This window comes from Bactrocera tryoni, chromosome 1, assembly GCF_016617805.1.
Source record: "Bactrocera tryoni isolate S06 chromosome 1, CSIRO_BtryS06_freeze2, whole genome shotgun sequence".
NCBI lineage: Eukaryota > Metazoa > Arthropoda > Insecta > Diptera > Tephritidae > Bactrocera > Bactrocera tryoni.
Genome location: NC_052499.1, coordinates 7,767,106 through 7,776,565, shown reverse-complemented (window position 1 = coordinate 7,776,565; position 9,460 = coordinate 7,767,106). Strand labels below are relative to the sequence as shown.

The 9,460-nt window shown below is 37.6% G+C and overlaps 1 protein-coding gene across 2 annotated transcripts; it reads right to left on the bottom strand.

The window, feature by feature from the left end:
- Positions 1–3,407: 3,407 nt before the first annotated feature.
- On the bottom strand, positions 3,408–6,781 carry LOC120766656 (probable cytochrome P450 313a4). 2 transcript variants are annotated; one of them, XM_040092288.1, is made up of 8 exons: positions 6,552–6,779; positions 6,271–6,474; positions 6,017–6,202; positions 5,260–5,329; positions 5,028–5,142; positions 4,783–4,941; positions 3,751–4,174; positions 3,408–3,696 (listed from the first exon to the last, which is right to left on the bottom strand). In XM_040092288.1, the coding sequence occupies exons 1-8, from the start codon at positions 6,724–6,726 to the stop codon at positions 3,533–3,535; spliced, it is 1,497 nt and encodes a 498-aa protein (XP_039948222.1). In that variant the 5' UTR covers positions 6,727–6,779; the 3' UTR covers positions 3,408–3,532. The 2 variants fall into 2 exon arrangements, with proteins under 2 accessions (XP_039948222.1, XP_039948223.1); XM_040092289.1 differs by lacking the exon at positions 4,783–4,941 and having other exon boundaries at positions 6,552–6,781.
- Between the last annotated feature and the right edge of the window lie 2,679 nt (positions 6,782–9,460).

Here is a 9,460-nt window from a genome sequence, read left to right as displayed (position 1 = left end):
ATTTATAACATCTCTATGAAAGTGTTTATACAAATCTGTGGCTTTTTTGACGAATACGCACCCACCACAGGGTTGTGCGCTGAGTTTGGGACCCGCCACGTAAAAAACAGTAGCAATGAATAGATACCAACTGCCTCGGATGAAAGACCCCCCTTTTGATGACGATCACAGCAAACGAAACAAGGATTATGATTTGAGGGCATGCACCTGGAATGTCCGGTCCCTTAATGGGGAAGGTGCCGTTGCTTAGCTGGTAGATGTCCTCGTAAAAATAAAGGCTAACATCACCGCCGTCCAAGAAATGCGATGGACGGGATAAGGACTGAGGCGAGGTAGGTCGTTGTGGCATTTACTAGAGTGGCCAAGTTTGGTGTGGGATTCGTGGTGGGAGAGAGACTCTGTCACCGAGTGTTATCATTCACTCCGGTGAAGATTTTCTACTCGGTATAAGGTATCTGTGGGATGGCATTTCAAACTCCTTACGTACAGCTGCAACCGAAACCATTGGTTTTAGGAAAGTGCAAAAGAACAGATGGTATGACGAGTAGTGCCGTATCGCAGTGGAGAGAAAACAGACTGGCTACCTGGAAGATGGAAGCTAGACGCATGTGCAGATAGAAAAAGAAAGAGGCCGAAATACATGAATATGAAGAGCTTGATAAGCTGGCCGACAGGAGTAATGCTCGAAAGTTCTACGAAAAGATGCGACGGCTAACAGAAGTTTTCACGACCGGAGCATACTTTTGTAGAACCTCCAAAAGTGATCTAGGGAGCGATGCCCAAAGCATACTAAAATTAAAGAGGGAGCACTTCTACATCCTGCTGAATGGCAGTGAAAGTACATCGCCAGAAGAAGGCGAACCCGATTCCCCAATCGATGACGATGGAGTAGACGTTCCATTGCCCGACCATGAAGAAGTTCGAATAACAATTACCCGCCTGAAGAAAAACAAAGCGGAGGGGCGGATGGATTCTCGGCTGAGCTATTCAACACAACGGCGAAAAACTGATGAGGAGCATGCATCAGCTTCTTTGTAAAACATGGTCGGACGATTGCCAAACGATTGGATATTAAGTGTGCTTTGCCCAATCCGTAAGAAGGGAAACCCCACAATCCACACCAACTACCGTGGGATAAGCCTCCTCAACATCGCATATAAGGTTCTATCGAACATATTGTGTGAAAGATTAAAGCCCACCGTCAACAAACTCATTGGACCTTATCAGTGTGACCGACCAGATATTCACCATGCGCCAAATTTTGGAAAAGACCCGTAAAAGGGGAATCGACACACACCACCACTTCGTCGATTTCAAAGCTACTTTCGACAGCACGAAAAGGAGCTGCCTTTATGCCGTGCTGTCTGAATTTGGTATCTCCGTAAAACTAATACAGCTGTGTAAGCTGACGTTGAGCAACACCAAAACCTCTGTCAGAATCGGGAAAGACTTCTCCGAGCCGTTAGATGATGATATTGATATCATCGGCCTAAACACCCGCGCCGTTAGTTCTGCTTTCTCCAGACTGGACAAGGAAGCAAAACAAATGAGTCTTGCAGTGAACAAGGGCAAGACGAAATATCTTCTGTCATCAAACAAGCGGTCGTCGCACTCGCGACTTGGCTCTCACATCACTGTTGACAGTCATAACTTCGAAGTCTTGAAACCTGGAAATCCAACGCAGGATAACTCTTGCCAACAAGTGCTACTTGGAACTGAGTAGGCAATTGAAAAGTAAAGACCTCTCTCGACGAACAAAAACCAAACTCTATAAGTCGCTCATAATTCCCGTCATGCTATATGGTGCAGAGGTTTGGACGATGACAACAACTGATGAGTCGACGTTGCGAGCTTTCGAGAGAAAAGTTCTGCGAAAGATTTATGGTCCTTTGAACGTTGGCCACGGCGAATATCGCATTCGATGGAACGATGAGCTGTATGAGATATATGACGACATTGACATAGTTCAGCGAATTAAAAGACAGCGGCTACGCTGGCTAGATCATATTGTTCGAATGGACGAAAGCACTCCAGCTCTGAAAATATTCGACGCAGTACCCGCCGGGAGAAGCAGAGGAAGAGGAAGACCTCCACTCCGTTGAAAAGAGCAGGTGGAGAAGGACCTGGCTTCGCTTGGAATATTCAATTGGCGCCACGTAGTAGAAGAGTACTTTTCATGAGGAAAGTCGGAAAATTGGAAAATTCCAAAAAGTGACTTTTTCCATAGAAATTCTTTTTTTTTTAATTTTTGTTTTGTTTTCCAATTGATTTATTTGTAAATTATTTGTCATTTTTGGTCGTTTGCTTTCTTTATTTCGGCTATTGAAAAGGTAATTTATTGAAAATTATTCCGTGTAAACGTTATGTGTGTTTCATACAAAGTGATCAATTACAGATTTAAATTTGTTAATGTTGTGCACAAAAGGTTGCCAATGTTGAGTATTGCAGTTTGGTGAAATCGATCAAATACGTTTGCAAGTACGTCACCAAAGAAGCAACATGGCGGTTAATGGCCTTGAACGAGATAAGATCGATGCGTGAACTGCAATGAAGCGGTTTGTAAGATATTTTCTTTTGCAATTCATGAATGCTTTCCGACTGTTGTGCATCTCGCAGTTCATTTGGAGAAGACCAAAGAGAGAATACAGTACAGCTAACGGAAACACCGCCAACAACAAAATCGACATTGACAAGTTTTTTCTCAACTTGCGTCAGTGATCCGTTTGCGAGAACATTGCTCTATTCGGAAATGTCTTCATATTATACATGCATGAAATGCATCGTCGGAGAAATGGTTACACAGAAAGCAAGGTCAACCAGTAGATGGTCATCCAAGTGTGTTCTCAACTAATGCATTAGGACAAATTTATACAATCCACCCGAAAAGCGACGATTGCTTCTAATTTCGGTTGCTATTAATTAATCACGAATGTTTATCCAAACATTGGCTTAATTATCGTAACTACGATTGCTTGAGAGCACAATTTTAGCTTTCAAAAATACCCATGTTAATGACTTAAACTGATTCAAAGTCAAATTCCGGGAAGTTTGCGCTCATACAAATCGATCGAACGCCTTGACAATGAAGACGTAGCCGTGAATCATCAAGTGGAGGTGGATAAGAGGCATTAATTTCTCTCTTTAAGGCGTTATTTTAGTGTATAATAAATGTTCTAGTATAGAAGTTTGGAAAATTGTAAAACAAATTTTCATATTTCGTTGGCTTAGATATTCAAAAGTCGAGTGCTAGTTCAAACAACTTGGCTTATAACATTTGTGGCAGATTTTATCTATTCAATTCTTTCGAAGTTACTTGTGGCAAATGCTCCCATCTATATGGGTGACAAAGAACGTGAACTTCGTTTTCCAATAATTTGATAGCAAATATACATATTTATAGACTTGTCTTTCAGATTGCTCACTGTACATCTATTTATTATACTACAATTAAGTGAATAGTTACAGTCAATAGAAAATTACACATAGTACTATATATAAAAATATTAATATCAATTGATTCACATTTTGCAATTTAATTGGTCCTGACCTCTATGTTTAGTGGCGGTTCGATTTTAAAACCCAAAGTAACTTTTGGCTCAAGAATGATATCTTCATATTTGAAAGTTGTGGAAAATTTCAACCTCCGTAGCGTGTGGATCAATATGATACGTAACGTTATTTGGGCATAACGAGCGGCTGTCAACAGAATTAATTACTAAACATAAAATATCTAATAATTTCCACTCTTACCTATACAGTTGCGTGGGCCCTTGGAGAAAGGCATATAAGAATATGGATGACGCTTTGCTACGTTCTCGGGCAAAAAGTTATCTGGATTGAAACGATGTGCGTCAGGACCCCAAATTTCTTTACGCCTATGCAATACGTAAATTGCTAAAAGGACTTGCGTGCCCTTGGGTAATATTACACCTGGACAAAGTTCGGTGTCATGCACAGTTTGCCTTCCAATAAAGGCTGCTGGTGGAACTAAACGTAAAGCTTCCGATACGCACATATCCAAATAGGGAAGTTTCTTCAGATCGTCATATTCTACAGATGTGATTTCGTCCGGAAATACAGAGCAAATCTCTTGGAAAAGACGTTCTTGTATTTCAGGATGCATTGCCAACAACACCAGGCAAGTGTATGCCGCACCAACAGAGGTCTCGTAAGACTGGAGAAAAGAGAATTAGTTGCTATTAGATGTTTTAAAAATATCCAATTTTCTTTCAGTTATAAAAAAGATGTATTTTGGAAAATCATCGACGCTGGTGCAGTGATGAATGAACAACTTCCATGAGTTCGGACTTTTGGCTCGTTGACTATTGCTCTAAATATAAAAGAGCCCGAAAATACATATGTACGTTTTTGGATTATACCAACATTTTATCAGAACACTCTAATTCCAAACACGATTACGTTTTCGTCATAGAAGGGTATCAGTCTACGGTATGAGTAAACAGCATGGCAAAATTGAAGAACCTTCATACTATATACAAAAGTTCTTCGAGCTAGGATGAGATCCCAAATCGAATTCATCGATTTCCTGAATCTCCGTCCATCTTTTAATTTTCGTATTATTTTAAATATCTGGAAGTACCAGCTGCGTAAAACTTTTAGTATACTGACTCGAAGCATAAGTTACTTGAGTATACCACATAAATACTTATGAAAACCTTTCTAAACTAATAAATAGCGGTGATGTGCGAGATTTTAAAACCCTTGAAACTGGCGACGACATATAGCATAAATATAATTAAAATAAATAAATTGTTATGTTACCGCTGCAATCATTGTGAAGCACTCGACTTCCATATCTTTTGCACTGAATACTCCCTGACGGAAAGCTCTTAGCGCTAAATCAATCAACGTTTTGTTGTCTTTTTCGAAATTGTTTATGTCATCTGAGTCAACTGGTTTTGAAAGGTTTTCTTCAACCAGCTGAAAGAATTTGTAAGCGTAGAATTATACGTACAAGTATATCGAGCTGTATAAAGCTTATGTGCGCAGCATATTCTCTTACTTACAGATTGTACTATTTTACGTAAGGATTTTACAACTCTTTTATAATGTGGCGTACGTGATAGAAAGCCCAGACCCAACCAACCGAGTACGAGGTCCATTGCCATGTGATCAGCTAAGCTTTGGAACATTCGAATGGAATACAAATTACATTTAAGTATTACTTATATTAATTAATCATTTTTTGTTACAAATTTTGTAGGTTTTAAGTTCAAAGATTGTTGAAGTATTACTTACGCATTAAATGCCCGCAAAGTTTCTCTGTGCTTCTCACTGCCTTCTTCTAACTTTAAGCCCACTATAGTTACTAAAATTTAATATGAATAAGAAAGAGCATTAGAATACATTTTAAAAGTAAAAAATTGAATTCAGATCGTTCAGTTTGTATGAGAGCTATGTGCAATAATAGTCTAAAAAAAATTTCAGATAATATACCATTGACTTAAACAATAACTCTAGCCAAGATATTTCGTCAAATAAAAAAGTTCCTCTTGCAAAATCGTGATTCTGATCCGATAGTTTGTATGACAACTATATGCCATAGTGGTGTGATATCGACGATTCCGACATATGAGCTGCTCTCGGAGAGAAAATGACGTATGCAAAATTTCAGATCAATACCTCACAAGTTGAGAGACTGGTCCGCATAAATGTCGAATGACTGACAAACGGACCTTGCTAAATATGAAAACTTTCAAATTTTAAACTAATTTTAAAACCAACTTCTGCACCTTGTTTCAGAAGTTGTATCGCACAGTGGCCTACTTTATTGGCAATCCTTTTGCTAGATCTGCTGTCATAAAATATCAGAAAGAAATTATCAAAGTCGACAATCATTGATTTCCCAAAGACTTGAAAACTCGGTTAAATGTGCTGTGGTGGTTGTATAGTAAATATTTCCAAGCGATAATGGGTGAGAGTGAAATATTAAAATTGCTTTGGTTCGCTAAAATATAATAAATTTTCTTTAAAATTCTTAACTACATATACTTACAAAGGCTCAACTGTAAACCGCAGTCTTTGATGATATTAAAAATGTCCTGTTCACCTTGTCCAGCCAATCTTGCCAGCTTATTCTTCACGTTATTTGCATTCTGATTGAAGGCAGGAAACAAGGCAACGATATTATTATGAGCTAGGAAAGGGTTTAAGGCCTTGCGACTGATTTTCCATTTCTTTGCTGCTCGGGAGAGTAATATAATATAAAATTGAAGTAAATTTATACCTGCATAGGTTATGTGCTATCACCTGGACTAACGATGAGTCCATTTAATATATCATTATGGAACTGTGTATATAAATCGGGGGCTTTGTTGAGGAACTCAGGCGAGGTGGTGACATTTTTGATAACCTCGGTATCGATGGTAAGCACGTACGGCGTTGCGGCTACCCACATGCAACCAGTCAATGTCTTCATGATATCGAAGCCGTTACTAATATTATTAAATAATTCTGTAATTGTGTACAAATTAAATCGCTCCTAACTCCGCTGCATATTTTTGGCAACAACAACGTGTCAAAACACTTACTATTTACATCAAATACATGATAGGCTGCTCCAATTAAAGGAATACCGCAAATGATGGGCAACTTGGAGGTAACATTGCTATAGTACTTCCGCTTTTGATACAAGCGCCAACTGGCAGAGAGTAATAGAATGATTACCGTTATAATCAGGGTTTCTACTCCAATTATGGCACTCATTTTCGCACTGAGAAATCCAACACACCACGACTCAGCAGAATACTTGAAATAACTCGAACTCAAAAGCGGAAACTAACTTTTATACGAAGTCCGTATCTATTTTGTTTTCAAAGAATAGTGTTTAACTTGAATTATTATGCGGTAAAATCGGATATGACAACAATTATTCACAGAGAAACGCACAATTCGAGGAAATTAGACGCACTTTTTGTTTGTAAGATTTATTTAATTATTAAATTAAAAAAAACTGTATGGTTATGTGTTTGATTTCATTATTATACTCACGCAACATGTTGCTACATTGTATAATAGTTTTGTTCGCCTAACGATTGTCGAGATAGATATAGATATGTGTATGTATTAAAAATGATCGGGTTGACGCGATAAGTGGACTTCTGACTAATTTTTTTATCGAAAATACAACCAATATGTGAGATTTATTATAGAAGTTTGGAAGGAATACTTTTGTAACAATACTACAAATATAGTACAACAATTGTACAACAACTATTCTCCATTAATGTAATAAAAAGATTTTCGAAATTCAGTTTAACGCATATATCGATCAATATGAGAGTTACGTTAGTGAAATTCATATACTTACATAGCGTCTCTCTATATTAACATTGTGTATATGTACTTGAAATAGATCAATATCTAAACTGAATTATTCAACTTATTTTTAGTTAATGGATTTCACTTCATTTCGTTGTATAATTATAGCCTCCAAACGATACCCAATTTTTGGCCGATGCCGACTTCGATACCTCTGAAACTGCTTGAGTACTTAATTCATGAACAAGTGTATTTAATATATATATATATATATATATATACATTTAAAAAATAAAACTATGTAGAAATAACATAACAAATAATTCAACATTCAACAACATTATTTACTTATTTATACTATTTATACTTTGTTCCGTAGTGTTTTTTTATCCAATACAAAACAAATGAGATAACGAGTAATCTAACTGTACTCAGTACAAGTACAATATAGTACAATTTGTTACATAACAAGCAGTATGTTAAGCACTATTGTTACATATGTATGTACACAAAAACTTTAGTTCATATACGTTTGTAGATTCAAAGGTGCGAGAATTATCACATCATCGCAACGTATCATCAAAAGATTCGGCATTGATTCATTTTAAGAAATATATTTCTTCACTTTTCATATGACCGCGATTACTGCCAAAGCCTTGAACCGCAACAAGATCCTCAAGTCGCAAGCTGGTAGCTGGTGGGGAAAGGGCAAAGAAACGTTATTGGCAACATACAAGGCAATCGGTCGGACGGCCATAAACTACGCTGCACGGATATGATCGCCAGCCTGTTGTAAAATGCAGACGAAGAAGCTTCAGATGTGTCACAATACCGTAAGGAACATAATAGACTGCTCTCCAGCAATTTATGCTTGGATGTGTTCGGAACAATAAGAGGTCTTTCCTTGATTACGCAACTAATTTCAGAGACACACTGACCGCCATTCACAATGGCGCCATTAACATTATTACCGACTCCCTCTCAATGAATGGCGTACTTAGGATCAAGCAACCATACATGCAGATGAAAGCTCGAGTTTAAACGATAATCTTGAGTGATCCTAGCGTAACTTTGTTCCGGATACTGTAGCAGGTTAAACTTGTCCAGATTCCAATGAGTCTCCGCATAACTGTAACCACCTATTTGCATGTCCAACGAAATCCACTCAACTAATATCGCTCTCTATATTGTCCGAACCCGTTGAAACTATACGTTTCCTGAGCCTACCATTAAAAGACTTCGATGACAACCAAACTGAACCTTACCACCCAATTGGGTACTACATAACCGCTACAATAACAAACGTATTCGACAGACGTTACTAGAATAACGGAAATCATTATACTATATGTATATTATGGGAGATGGGGTAAGCAGCAAATTGAGCTGGTATAAATTTTATTATTTGGAAAATCAAAAGGAGAAAATGTTACCAAATTATTACTAGAAGTTTGGTCAAATTAACCGGTATGATGAATGAAGTAATACCAAAACTTGAACTGTGTACAGTTTTCTATCGTCTCTTATTTATTATGTGAATAAAATAGTAATCAATCACTATACTAAAATGCACTTGAACGACTCGATTAAACAGGGAAAGGGAATTCATTTAAATATTTACATTATATTTATTATCGCATAAAAAATATTTTAAAGATTTTGTAACATTCTACCTGCATTATAGTAAATGTATCAAGCTAAACGAACCTTGATTGGTTGGGATTCTTCGTTCATCATAATCTTAAAGAACATCGCCGATCTGATAAGTCCTTGGGAGCGCAAAAATTTTACATTCCCTAAACGCACACTATCAAAAGTGGGCACGTCTGCGGTTTTTAGAAAGATTGCTGTTTTTAGAAGGAAACATGCTCAATGAAATCAGAAAGCGTTTGAATGCTATACACGGTGACTCTTCAACGTGGGCCTGTCTGTGGTTTTGGTGAGCCGCGTAAGTGCAAAGAAAACGGCACTATGAAGCATAGTGTGACAAAGATATACTTGTATATTGGCTAATAGTCAATTGAAGGTCGGCTAGACAGCAAAGGCGGTAAGAATATAAAGAAACCGCGTGGGTTACAGCTTGCATGAAATACTGGGCATGAGAGAGCTAGTTCCACGTTGGGGATCTCGTTAGACCACTTTGCAAACTTTAATTGATTTTCGACATAAGAAAAATACA

Coding starts and splice junctions, on each gene's coding strand:
- LOC120766656 (XM_040092288.1), bottom strand. CDS start 6,726: ATGAGTGCCATAATTGGAGTAGAAACCCTGATTATAACGGTAATCATT. Junction 5,330..6,016: donor CGGTTTACAGTTGAGCCTTT/GTAAGTATATGT, acceptor ATTAAATTTTAG/TAACTATAGTGGGCTTAAAG. Junction 4,942..5,027: donor TACGTAAAATAGTACAATCT/GTAAGTAAGAGA, acceptor AAATTCTTTCAG/CTGGTTGAAGAAAACCTTTC.